General features: G+C 41.8%; 2 protein-coding genes across 3 annotated transcripts in view; one reads left to right on the top strand and one right to left on the bottom strand.

The window, feature by feature from the left end:
- The window catches only part of LOC144661953 (E3 SUMO-protein ligase RanBP2-like), a 48,398-nt gene that overhangs the window by 30,658 nt on the left and 3,280 nt on the right, over positions 1–14,460 (bottom strand). For both annotated transcript variants that reach the window (XM_078522669.1, XM_078522671.1), the window contains exon 5: positions 12,334–12,377. In XM_078522669.1, the coding sequence (XP_078378795.1) occupies positions 12,334–12,377 (44 nt within the window). The remainder of the gene's footprint in view (positions 1–12,333; positions 12,378–14,460) is intronic.
- On the top strand, positions 5,047–9,263 carry LOC144662949 (uncharacterized). The gene has a single exon (XM_078523880.1). The coding sequence runs from the start codon at positions 5,050–5,052 to the stop codon at positions 8,338–8,340; it is 3,291 nt and encodes a 1,096-aa protein (XP_078380006.1). The 5' UTR covers positions 5,047–5,049; the 3' UTR covers positions 8,341–9,263.

Genomic DNA, 14,460 nt, shown 5'->3' with positions numbered 1-14,460 from the left:
TTTCCGTCCTTTAAACCTTATCAGATAATCCTCATCCCCATATAACCTACTATTACTTATTTTTGGTCTTGCTCTTTCTTCGTAGGAGATGCTAAGTGCGGTTAAAGAGGGATTTTACGCTCAACTTAAGGTTGTGTTCGATAAACTAACAGGGGCAGAAAATAAGCTTCACAGGTCGTCCCACGAAATTAACCAGTCTAAGTCCCTGTCGAAGCCTCAGGCTAAACTTAATCACCCAAACTCTCAAACTGGAGAGACGACAGAAAAGAAGCTGTCAAGAGAAGTACTAAAGGTATGTGGTGTTCATTTCACTGCGATACAACAATTGGGCTTCAGATTAGGTAATACAACACAATGCAAAAGCAACGCAACGTAAGGCAATTTCAATACAATACAATACAGTTTAGACTTGGAAAATTAACGAATAACTTATAACTTCAGTGATCATCAGTAAGGAAAACGTTTTCTCCTTTAACTTCCTTATGATCAAGAAGTATCTGTATCTTTTACAGAAAGGTCAAAAGAAATTGCAAATCCAGGCATAAGTAACGTGCTATTTTTGCTTTTCGTTTGCAACGAACGTACATTACGAAAACGTCCTACTTAATATATACTCAAATCAGTGTTGCTTTGGGAGCAACCTCCAAGGTTTCAAAACTTGCTTGACACAGTATTTCGTTGTTGCCAGTGTCATATTCGCCCTTCAATACTTCAATACTCGAATTTATCAGATCGCACTTTTTTCTATCTCTCCTCCTTCAGAATAATTATGGCTGTCCCACTGTCACTGGCCATCCTACATTGTGCCCGATTCCAGATCAAAGCAAGCCCAAATTTACACTTGGAAAGAGTGATGCAGGACCAGTGAATAGCGTACCATTTACACTTGGAAAGAGTGACGAAGGAACAGTGAATAGCTCGACATTTGCTGCAGCTCCAGATGCATGGACTTGTGAAGTGTGTTACGTCGAAAACAACGTAGGGAACTCGAAATGCATTGTGTGCAGCTCCATCAAGTCCGCTGCTGGATCTGTTGAACCTTTGTCTAAAACAGCAGAGGTCAAACCGATAACTACGACTGCTTCTGTCGTTGAAACGGAACCAGCTGAAGATCAACAAGGAGCTGGGTGTACACTTTATAAAGAATTTTTGTCGACATTTGTTGCAGCTCCAGATGCATGGACTTGTGAAGTGTGTTACGTCGAAAACAACGCAGGGAACTCGAAATGCATTGTGTGCAGCTCCATCAAGTCCGCTGCTGGATCTGTTGAACCTTTGTCTAAAACAGCAGAGGTCAAACCGATAACTACGACTGCTTCTGTCGTTGAAACGGAACCAGCTGAAGATCAACAAGGAGCTGGGTGTACACTTTATAAAGAATTTTTGTCGACATTTGTTGCAGCTCCAGATGCATGGACTTGTGAAGTGTGTTACGTCGAAAACAACGCAGGGAACTCGAAATGCATTGCATGCAGCTCCATCAAGTCTGCTGTTGGATCTGTTGAACAATTGTCTAAAACAGCAGAGGTCAAACCGATAACTACGACTGCTTCTGTCGTTGAAACGGAACCAGCTGAAGATCAACAAGGAGCTGGGTGTACACTTTATAAAGAATTTTTGTCGACATTTGTTGCAGCTCCAGATGCATGGACTTGTGAAGTGTGTTACGTCGAAAACAACGCAGGGAACTCGAAATGCATTGCATGCAGCTCCATCAAGTCTGCTGTTGGATCTGTTGAACAATTGTCTAAAACAGCAGAGGTCAAACCGATAACTACGACTGCTTCTGTCGTTGAAACGGAACCAGCTGAAGATCAACAAGGAGCTGGGTGTACACTTTATAAAGAATTTTTGTCGACATTTGTTGCAGCTCCAGATGCATGGACTTGTGAAGTGTGTTACGTCGAAAACAACGCAGGGAACTCGAAATGCATTGTGTGCAGCTCCATCAAGTCCGCTGCTGGATCTGTTGAACCTTTGTCTAAAACAGCAGAGGTCAAACCGATAACTACGACTGCTTCTGTCGTTGAAACGGAACCAGCTGAAGATCAACAAGGAGCTGGGTGTACACTTTATAAAGAATTTTTGTCGACATTTGTTGCAGCTCCAGATGCATGGACTTGTGAAGTGTGTTACGTCGAAAACAACGCAGGGAACTCGAAATGCATTGTGTGCAGCTCCATCAAGTCCGCTGCTGGATCTGTTGAACCTTTGTCTAAAACAGCAGAGGTCAAACCGATAACTACGACTGCTTCTGTCGTTGAAACGGAACCAGCTGAAGATCAACAAGGAGCTGGGTGTACACTTTATAAAGAATTTTTGTCGACATTTGTTGCAGCTCCAGATGCATGGACTTGTGAAGTGTGTTACGTCGAAAACAACGCAGGGAACTCGAAATGCATTGCATGCAGCTCCATCAAGTCTGCTGTTGGATCTGTTGAACAATTGTCTAAAACAGCAGAGGTCAAACCGATAACTACGACTGCTTCTGTCGTTGAAACGGAACCAGCTGAAGATCAACAAGGAGCTGGGTGTACACTTTATAAAGAATTTTTGTCGACATTTGTTGCAGCTCCAGATGCATGGACTTGTGAAGTGTGTTACGTCGAAAACAACGCAGGGAACTCGAAATGCATTGTGTGCAGCTCCATCAAGTCCGCTGCTGGATCTGTTGAACCTTTGTCTAAAACAGCAGAGGTCAAACCGATAACTACGACTGCTTCTGTCGTTGAAACGGAACCAGCTGAAGATCAACAAGGAGCTGGGTGTACACTTTATAAAGAATTTTTGTCGACATTTGTTGCAGCTCCAGATGCATGGACTTGTGAAGTGTGTTACGTCGAAAACAACGCAGGGAACTCGAAATGCATTGCATGCAGCTCCATCAAGTCTGCTGTTGGATCTGTTGAACAATTGTCTAAAACAGCAGAGGTTACAGATGATCAAAGGAAGACAGCCAAATGCCTGGAATTGCCAAATAACTTATTTGGCTATGAACACTTGTCGCCTGAAACCTGCTCCAGTCAATCAGAGACAGTTGCAAGGTAGGTAATGGTCTGTCAGTGTGAATAATACTAACATATAAATTACGGTGAAGACTGTTCATGACATTTCACAATTTCTGACAAATAAAGTGCATTTTTAAGTGAAATACGGCATGCGTAAGTTTTGGTAAATTTAAGGTCAGGTTATTTTCTCTCGTCAATTTTGTTCCCGTGACTAAGATTTTGTGACACATCAATTACAATTGGAGTAAAGACTCTTTCAGCCACTTATTTAAAAGCCAAAACCAATCATTTATTGGCTCATTTGCATTTTCCATATCTTTCACCTAAGTTTTTGTTTTGTTTTCAATATGGCTGTTTTGGTTTAAGTTTTATAACAGCCATTAGGAAATTAATTTAAATTCTTTTTGTTGTAAATGAGAGAAGACGATTGCCAGCAGAAATACTAGGTTTTAATCACCAAATCTCTGTCTATACAAACATGGCGGCCAACTGAAACCACGAGGCAACCACAAGGATCGCAGGCTCATACAAGAAAGTTGAACATACTACATGTACGACACAATGAATTATAATGTAACGCAAAACTCGCAGTGTTCAAGTCACGCAACACTCGCAGTGTTCTAGTGTCTAGAGGGCCTTTAAGAGGGCCTTTTGCAATGTCATTTACACCACACTTTTATTTTAAAATCACAGCAAACAAGACCAGCCAACAAGAAGTGATGATCCTGAAGAGATATCAACCCTAAGCAAGTCAAACTTTCTGTTTGGTTCTGGTGCAGGTTCTCCGCTGTTTGCAGCTCGGAATGCTGACGATGACCATGTCACAACAGAGGGTAACCATGATCATGACGGTCCTCACTTTGAGCCAATTATTCCACTTCCTGACAAGATTGATGTGAAAACTGGGGAAGAAGACGAAGAAGTCATGTTTTCCCACAGAGCCAAATTGTATCGATTTGTATCAGAGGATAAGCAATGGAAAGAACGAGGAGTCGGGGATATAAAGTTGTTGAGAAATAGACAATCAGGAAAGATGAGAGTTCTGATGCGTCGCGATCAGGTGTTGAAAATTTGTGCAAATCACCAGATAACAACTGACATGAAACTACAGCCCAATGCAGGGTCAGAGAAATCCTGGGTGTGGAGCACTCTGGCAGACTTTTCTGAGCAGGAGTGCAATGCAGAACAACTTGCGGTGAGGTTTAAATCAGAAGACATCGCTAAGCAATTCAAAGAGACGTTTGAAGAATGCCAAGAAATGTTGAAGACACCCAGTTCGTGCCAAGAAATGTTGAAAAACCAGACACCGTTGAATGCAATTCAGGAAGACAAAAGGCAGGAAGAAGTCAAAGAAGATTTTCTCACTAAGTTTAAAGCTGCTGAAGGATCTTGGGAGTGCGACATCTGTATGGTGAGAAACGACAGTGATAAAGTTGAGTGTGTTGCTTGTGGAACTCTAAAACCAGGCGAAGAAGAAGATGAAGATGAAGAAGATGATGATGATGATGATGAAGAAGAAGAAGAAGAAGAAGAAGATAAAGGAGAAGAAGATGACCATGATGGCCCTCACTTTGAGCCAATTATTCCACTTCCTGACAAGATTGATGTAAAAACTGGCGAAGAAGACGAAGAAGTCATGTTTTCCCACAGAGCCAAGTTGTATCGATTTGTACCAGAGTTCAGTTCCTACAGAACCAAATTGTATCGATTTGTATCAGGGGACAAGCAATGGAAAGAACGAGGAGTCGGGGATATAAAGTTGTTGAGAAATAGACAATCAGGAAAGATGAGAGTTCTGATGCGTCGCGATCAGGTGTTGAAAATTTGTGCAAATCATCAGATAACAACTGACATGAAACTACAGCCCAATGCAGGGTCAGAGAAATCCTGGGTGTGGAGCACTCTGGCAGACTTTTCTGAGCAGGAGTGCAATGCAGAAGTACTTGCGGTGAGGTTTAAATCAGAAGACATCGCTAAGCTATTCAAAGAGACGTTTGAAGAATGCCAAAAAATGTTGAAGACACCCAGTTCGTGCCCAGAAATGTTGAAAAACCAGACACCGTTGAATGCAATTCAGGAAGACAAAAGGCAGGAAGAAGTCAAAGAAGATCTTCTCACTAAGTTTAAAGCTGCTGAAGGATCTTGGGAGTGCGACATCTGTATGGTGAGAAACGACAGTGATAAAGTTGAGTGTGTTGCTTGTAGAAGTCCAAAATCAGGCGCAGAACCACGTCAAGACCAACGTCAAGGCCAAACGAAAGTTACGAAACCGTTGTTTTCATTCGGATTGGCTACACCATCTACAGGTTCAGGGTTTACATTTGGATCGGATACACCATCTACTGGTTCAGGGTTTACATTTGGATCGACTTCACGATCTACTGGTTCAGGATCAAGACTTGGATCGGCGGCACCATCTACTGGTTCAAGGTCAAGACTTGGATCGGCTACTCCATCTACTGGTTCAGGGTTAGGACTTGGATCGGCTACTCCATCTACTGGTTTAGGGTCAAGACTTGGATCGGCTGCACCATCTACTGGTTCAGGGCTAAGACTTGGATCGGCTACTCCATCTACTGGTTCAGGGTCAAGACTTGGATCGGCTGCACCATCTACTGGTTCAGGGCTAAGACTTGGATCGGCTGCACCATCTACTGGGTCAGGGTCAAGACTTGGATCGGCTGCACCATCTACTGGTTCAGGGTCAAGACTTGGATCGGCTACACCATCTACTGGTTCAGGGTTTACATTTGGATCGACTACACCATCTACTAGTTCAGGATTAGCATTTGGATCGGTTACACTATCTACCGGTTCAGGGTCAAGACGTGCATCTTCTACACCATCTAATGGTTTAGGGTTTACATTCGGATCGGCTACACCATCAACTGCTCCAGGGTTTACATTTGACTCGACTACAACATCTACTGCTTCAGGGTTTACATTTGGATCGTCTACACCACCTACTGCTTCAGGGTTTACATTCGGATCGGCTGCACCATCTACTGGTTTAGGGTTTACATTCGGATCGGCTACACCATCAACTGCTTCAGGGTTTACATTTGGATCGTCTACAGAATCTACTGGTTCAGGGTTTGCATTTGGATCGGCTACACTAGCTGCTGATACAGAGTTTACATATGGATCGGCTACACCATCTACTGGTCCAGGGTTTACACTTAGATCGGCTGCACCATCTACTGGTCCAGAGTTTACACTTGGATCGGCTACACCATCTACCGGTCCAGGGTTTACACTTGGATCGGCTGCACCATCTACTGGTCCAGAGTTTACACTTGGATCGGCTGCACCATCTACTGGTCCAGAGTTTACACTTGGATCGGCTACACCATCTTCTGGTCCAGAGTTTACACTTGGATCGGCTGCACCATCTACTGGTCCAGAGTTTACACTTGGATCGGCTGCACCATCTACTGGTCCAGGGTTTACATATGGATCGGCTACACCATCTACTGGTCCAGAGTTTACACTTGGATCGGCTACACCATCTACTGGTCCAGAGTTTACACATGGATCGGCTGCACCATCTACTGGTCCAGAGTTTACACTTGGATCGGCTGCACCATCTACCGGTCCAGAGTTTACACTTACTTCAGGCGTATTTGGATCGACTGCACCATCTACAACTTCAGGCGTATTTGGATCGACTGCACCATCTACAACTTCAGGTTTATTTGGATCAGCTGCACCATCTACAACTTCAGGCTTATTTGGATCAGCTGCACCATCTACAACTTCAGGCTTATTTGGATCAGCTGCACCATCTACAACTTCAGGCGTATTTGGATCGACTGCACTATCTACAACTTCAGGTTTATTTGGATCAGCTGCACCATCTACAACTTCAGGCTTATTTGGATCAGCTGCACCATCTACAACTTCAGGCTTATTTGGATCAGCTGCACCATCTACAACTTCAGGCGTATTTGGATCGACTGCACCATCTACAACTTCAGGTTTATTTGGATCAGCTGCACCATCTACAACTTCAGGCTTATTTGGATCAGCTGCACCATCTACAACTTCAGGCTTATTTGGATCAGCTGCACCATCTACAACTTCAGGCGTATTTGGATCGACTGCACCATCTGCAACTTCAGGTTTATTTGGATCAGCTGCACCATCTACAACTTCAGGCGTATTTGGATCGACTGCACCATCTACTACTTCAGGTTTATTTGGATCAGCTGCACCATCTACAACTTCAGGCGTATTTGGATCGACTGCACCATCTACAACTTCAGGTTTATTTGGATCAGCTGCACCATCTACAACTTCAGGCGTATTTGGATCGACTGCACCATCTACTACTTCAGGTTTATTTGGATCAGCTGCACCATCTACAACTTCAGGCGTATTTGGATCGACTGCACCATCTACAACTTCAGGTTTATTTGGATCAGCTGCACCATCTACAACTTCAGGCGTATTTGGATCGACTGCACCATCTACAACTTCAGGTTTATTTGGATCAGCTGCACCATCTACAACTTCAGGCTTATTTGGATCAGCTGCACCATCTACAACTTCAGGCGTATTTGGATTGACTGCACCATCTACAACTTCAGGTTTATTTGGATCAGCTGCACCATCTACAACTTCAGGCGTATTTGGATCGACTGCACCATCTACAACTTCAGGTTTATTTGGATCAGCTGCACCATCTACAACTTCAGGTTTATTTGGATCAGCTGCACCATCTACGTCTTCAGGCGTATTTGGATCGACTGCACCATCTACAACTTCAGGCTTATTTGGATCAGCTGCACCATCTACAACTTCAGGCTTATTTGGATCGGCTGCACCATCTACAACTTCAGGTTTATTTGGATCAGCTGCACCATCTACAACTTCAGGCTTTTGTTCAACTGGTTCAAGCTCTTTATTTGGATCGACTGCACCATGTACTTCTTCAGGCTTATTTGGATCAGCTGCACCGTCTACTACTTCAATGTTATTTGGATCGACTACACCATCTACTGCTTCAGGGTTTACATTTGGATCGACTACACCATCTACTAGTTTAGGGTTTTCATTTGCATCAGCTACAGCATCTGCTGGTTCAGGATTTACATTTGGCTCGATTACACCATCAACCGCTTCAGGGAATTCATTTGGATCGGCTACACAATCTACCGCTTCAGGGTTTACATTTGGATTGGCTGGAACAAGTGAATATGACGGACAACCGCTTTTCGCTTTTGTTTCTTCATCAGATGGATCCTGGGGGTGTGACATATGTATGGTGAGAAACGACAGTGATAAGGTTGAGTGTGCGGCTTGTGGAAATCCAAACATGAAAGCAAAGTGAAGTTGAGAGGTTAGATTACAGATACATGGATCTTTGCTCGACTCGGGATGCGCATCTATCTCGCCAAGACGACGTGCATGATAGGCGTTGGCACGGACTTAAACAACATTTCTGAGATGGTATGATAGTTTAGTATGCAAACGAAGGTCAAGCCTAAGTCTCTTTTTGCTAGGTCCCTGTGAACAGATATAAACGATGCGTTAAGAAATGGTATAGAACTTAACACAAGCAAACCTGGCATGGAGGCCCCAGGAGAGAAGAACAGAAGGACAAGTGATAGAGAAGTGAACTTTACCTTATTAAGTGAAAACAATTTTAGTTATGTTTGGTCGACAGTGCGGTTCAAGTTCTTAGGGGCCTTAAAAGTTCAACAAACGGCTTTAATATCGCATCGCAGGTTTGCCGGGAAGTGCAGGGGGAGGCAATATTATAAATTAGTTCTTGAACTTGCTGGTTTGGTCCACATCGTAAAACATTTTGGTCTCATTTCTTTATCCATTCTGTTACTAGCCGGTTTATCATGTTCCCGAAATTTAACGTAAGCTTTCTGTCTTTAATTGTTCGGCCGTACGGGCTAAAATCCATGCGCGTACGTCATTTCTGAAGATACTTCCACTTTTCTGTGTAAATATCAGTCCAGCGTGAAGTATTCTCAATTGCAACATGAATGACTACTGTAAACACTGTAAATACTGGTAAATATATACTACTAAATACTGGTAAATATATGACTCGCCAGCGTGAAAATTCGTGAGAATTTTCTGCCCATTTTTTTGTCGACTTAGCTTGAGATGAATTTGACCTTTGCGGTAAAGCAAAAGCCTTCCACATAAAGTCATAATGGTGGTGGCAATCCTTCGTAACGAGTAAGATGTCGACTTGGACGTTAAAATTAAATTAAATTAAAAAGTTAAATCAAATTAGACGGCATGAGTTCGCTGGTGACTATGCAGTCCGATTCTGGACGAGCAAACTCTTTGACAGACCGATCATCTGAACCCAGCAGAGGCCCGAACCGCGCCGGCATTTCGCTGTCTCCCCTTTCTTGTCAAGGAAAATGGAACTGGCCTTGACGGCAGCAAAATGAACAACCTCGGAGGATCAAAAACCGGGGGGATGGGGTACTCCCCCCAAAGTGCTTATACGGGTATGTGCCGCCCAATGGTCGTGATTTTGGGCTCCCGATCTAGAACGGGGTATCAATTTTAGATACGATTCCTAAAAAGGGGTATGATATTTCAAACGCACAAAAGTTTCAAGTTATCAGCAACCAAAACGGGGTGCTAAAAATTGACCTGTTTCTAGAACAGGGTATTTTTTTCTAAAACGGGCGGCACATACCCAGCCAAAACATACCTGAGTACCCCTCCCCCCTCCCCCGGGGACCAAAAGACCCTTTAGGCCGCCTCGTGGAACAGTATTGCGCAAGTACTTCCAGTATTTTAATAAGACCTTGTGTATGCAATTTTAATTTATTCGAAAGAGCTTCAAAGCTTGCTTGTGGTTCTGATAACAGTGGATCAATTTGGAGTCGTGGTATTTCCCCTCCCATTCCCCACTCATCAGTATAAAAGAGTTGTGGTCAAATTAGCTGGTAAGCGTGTTCGGTTTTTCGTACATTTCCTTGAGCAAACTCAAAATTTCGAGACCGTGAAGTCGACGTTTGACTTCACGCATGAGGCACTGTTTACACGGACACGGTTTCATTTGTAACCGTATCGCTTTCGATGCGGTTACGCCTTTCGTTTACACGGCGCCGATCGAGACCACTACTGAAACCGGGTCGTTTTGAAAACGCTGTCAAAAGTGGAGCGTTTTCAAAACGATACGGTTTCGTTGGACGTGTAAACGGTCAAAAACGACGAAACCGCATCGATTTGAAAACGGCAACGTATTTTGGCACGAATTGGCTGGCTCACGAAGGGTAAACATGGTGAAACACGCATAGAGAGCAGCGCTTGCTTATACAATCACATTCGAAAACAGTCGGAAAATGGTTTAATAGGTTCCGTGTAAACACTTCGAAACCGTGTCATTTTCGATGCGGTTTCGAGGTCATGAAACCGTGTTGATTGATAACCGTGTCCGTGTACTCTCTCCTCCGCAGAGGTTCTCGATGGGGCGGTCGTTGTAAAAATCCGCTGGGCAAGGTGAGTGCAGGCGCACTCGATATCGAGATCCACTTCGCGGCGAACCTCTGCCAGAAGTTTGTCGTTTTCTCGCACATCCTTATCGTTTTCTGGTACATTGATGAATTTCTAAGCCCTCGCCGACTTTGACAGCTTGAAACTTGGCATAAATCAGCGGAAAGTTTGTTACTTCAAGTAGGGACCGTTATTTCTCCGAAAAGTTTTCATTTTTTCTGAAGAAAAGCAAAAATCTTTGTATCCGAAGTCCCCCCAGAAACTTGTGGGGAGTCGTGTGGGAAGTTTGTTGTTCTATGGAGGTCAAGCGTGAGTTGGGAAAAACTTCAAATAGCTTGACTTCCCACTCGAGGAGATATCTGTTGATGGTAAATATACTTCTTGTATTTCTTGTATTTCGTGCCTTTCGTGTTTATTAAATTTCCGACATGTTGCAGTTCGCTTTAAATATTTAGCAGTTTAATGTCTTTGATCGTTTGATCGAGTAACACAACAACGACAAAGCAAGCATTATTTCGTACAGAAAAATGCGAGTGAGATGAGTGTGTGCATAGTTTCTACACAAGTTTAAGGAGCTGTTTACGAAGAAACAGAATTTAAGCTTATATTACGATTGGTTTAATTAGTTCGTACGGCAAAGAATTGATGTTGAAACTTCGCAATCGAATGCCCACCTGAGAGTCTGTTTATACGTATCTGAATTTAACATTCTTCAAAACAAACCTACTTGTTCTCTTCTCTTTCAGGAAAGAATAAATCCGTTTATAGAAGTTTCAGCTGCCAGAAGTTTCCAAATCGAATCCTTTGCTTGATGAATTTGTTGTTCGCCACACAACAAAACAGATTTAATAAAACTACAATCTTTGTGCAAAATAAAACTTTTCCACATTTCCACGCCGGCATCTGAATGCGTTCTTGTTGACTCTGTTTGTCGCGTAATTAACTTCAGAACCGATTCTAGACATGATATTAGCAGTCAATTTACTGACATATGGTAGTAACATATACAGCACCCCCGGTGAGGAACACTAATACAAAGGTTACCACCCCCGGATGGCGGCCATATTGGGTGTGACATCTGGCAGAGGCTCCCGCGACCGCAAAAATTTTTTTGGGATCACTTTCTTGGGGAGCTTGGAAACCAGGCTTGATTTGGTAGCCGAGCCTTCTCCTCACAATGTGCAAAATTTTCATAGAATATCCACTGAAACTTCTTGAGAGTATCAGATGTTTGTTTAGAAATGTCAAGCGATTCAAAAAATTATTTTGGTTTTCTAGTTGACGAAATATCCGAACTTCGGTATACCATAAAATCGCTATGTTCTCGACACTTAGAAAAATTTTGGCTCAGCCCGGAAGTGAGCAATATTGAAACAGAAAACCTCACAAATGAATGAATGGATGAATATCTCTATTTACTTTAATAACCCAATAAGAATATTCGATGTTTGTTTAGAAATGCAAAGCGATTCTTAAAATTATTTTGGTTTCTAAGTGGACGAATTTTTCGAGCTTGTGCATACCATAAAATCGCTAACGATACCCGCTCATCTTTATTTCGATGTGCTACACAAACAAGACGGATCGAAATCCGCCAATCACAGCCCACTAGTATGACCTTTAATAAAAGAAAAGTACAATAAAAATTCAAATAACTTTTTCTCAATAAACAAGACTAGAGTTCCAAGATATTCGTGCACTCCTGTAGAAACTAAGTAGGGAGAACCTTAAAGAAATTTGATCCTTTCTCTACTGATAAATATAATGGAAAACACTCTTGACAAATGTGTAATATTGTAACAATAAAAAGAAATCCATGACCATTATATATAATTATGAGTAATCCAACCTTTCAAAACCAATTCTTTTTGAGTGTTGTTTAATTCCAAGGACCTGAAAAAAAAATCAGCAACAGTAATTACTGATATAGCTCAAACAGGATGCTAGTTACAAAGATATATTAAACTCCGTTTCTCAAGTATATATGTAGACAGAGTACCTTCGAAACAACATGGGGTTTTAGGGGTTTCAAAATGTTTTAAAGTAGACGTCAGCAACTGGAAGAGTGACAATGTGTCAAGAGATGATTGCTATGACCAGAGTAACTGATGACATATAATCAAGTAGCCGGCGGAACTCAGGAATTGCAATATTTTTTTTTTTTTTTAAATAGTTTATTGCAGACAAAACAAAAACAAAAAAGGAAAAGAAAAAGACGGCTACATACAATGTTGTTACTCACAGAACTGAACTTAAAAAACAATACAGATAATATAAAATAATTATAGTTACGATACTCGTTAACAATGCTTATATATAATGCTTGCTTAGTTTGATGATAAAGAAGCTATACATACATTTAAGACGAAAAGTAGCAAAAAGGAAAAAAAAAAGTAAATAAATGAGTTCAAGGCGACTACAAAGACTGATTGCACTAAAAAGAAAGCGAGAAAAAAAAAGAAAAGAATATAAAGTGCCTTACAGAATTTCAGCTGAATAGAGATTTTAGATTTGAATTTGAGATTTTGAATTACTTTTTTCGATTAAAAGTTTATCTTTTAGAAAGGTTAGGAAGGTTTCGAAGTAGAAGTGTTGTTCGTCTCTTGAGGCAGTGTAGATATAATATTTAGCAGTGAGTAAACAGAGGTTTAAACCAAGTCGTAAAGGAAAGTTAATTGTAAAACCATAGATAATGTTTTTCTTGTGTAGCTCAATGGAATCATCATTTTTGACGTTCCACCACGTAACAAAAGTATTCCAGAAAGTCTGTACATTCGGACAAGAGACAAAAAGATGTTTTAGGGTTTGTGTTTGCGCGCATAGGTGGCATTTATCATGATCCTTGATTTTATCTCTGTAAAGGGTTGAATTGGTTGGTAAAATATGGTGAATGATTTTGAATTGGAAGATAGAAAGTCGAGTGTCTTTAGTTACTTTAAAAGGAATGTTGTAGATAGCGCATATTGTGTCATCGCCCAGACCCAATTGCTTCATTCTTCTTTCTGCGGTCGGGGTTTCAAACTTTTTGTTTATAAGAATGTTAGTAGCCACTTTGCATGACAATTTATCGATGTCTATTTTCTGGTTATGGTGTGAAGCGCACTGCTCCTCGTTAGTGGAACCTTTTAGTAAGCGGATCCAGCTGGGGGTATGGTATTACATAAGCCATAGTACTTGAGAAATGTTGTTTTGATTTGGAATTTAGTGTAGAATTCATTAAATGTCAAGAAGTTGTTTCCACAGAAGATATCTTTGATTCGGACGACCTCCGATTCGCGCCATTTTCTATAGTACACAGAGAAGCCTTCAATTTTGATAAAAGAGTTGTTCCATATGATTTCATTAAGTATTTGTTCTTTGGTTTTTGGAGTATGTTGGTTAATAGTCTGCCAGATGTAAAGGACGTCCTTATAAAAGGTGATAGGAATATCTATTTTAAGAGATTTTAAGTTATACAGTCGAAGCTCTCTTAACGGACACTTTCGTAAGCGGACAGCTCTACTTACGGCCACCTTGTTTGAAATCCCGTTTTACGCTCCCATACAAACTCTGTATTTTTACATTCTCGTAAACGGACATTCCCGTAAGCGGCCGCGGACACTTTCTGAGATCACGACTTAGACTTTTTCTTTGTTTTTAAGCTCCCGTAAGCGGACATCCCAAAGAAAATCCTTTTAACAACCTTTGTATCTTGTTTTTATCAATCAACTTCACATCGCCGTTCGTCACAATGATTTAACAGTAACTGCAGTACCATATTTTAGTGTTTGTTTTGTCGTCATCCACGTCCGTCCAGTTATTGTTAGCTGGGCAAGCTCCCATAAGCGGCCATATATCCCCTACACCTTTAGTGGCCGCTTACGAGAACCATTCTTGTAAGCGGCCAGCTCCAGTTACGGACACTTTTTTCACGTCCCGAGGGTGTCCGCTTACGAGAGCTTCGACTGTAGTTGCATTCAAATAGAAAAGGTCCTCC

This window comes from Oculina patagonica, chromosome 8 (genome assembly GCF_052425735.1).
Source record: "Oculina patagonica isolate OP01 chromosome 8, crgOcupat, whole genome shotgun sequence".
In the NCBI taxonomy this organism is placed as follows: Eukaryota; Metazoa; Cnidaria; class Anthozoa; order Scleractinia; family Oculinidae; genus Oculina; species Oculina patagonica.
Note: the sequence above shows the minus strand (reverse complement) of the source record. Positions and strands in the feature narration are given on the sequence as shown.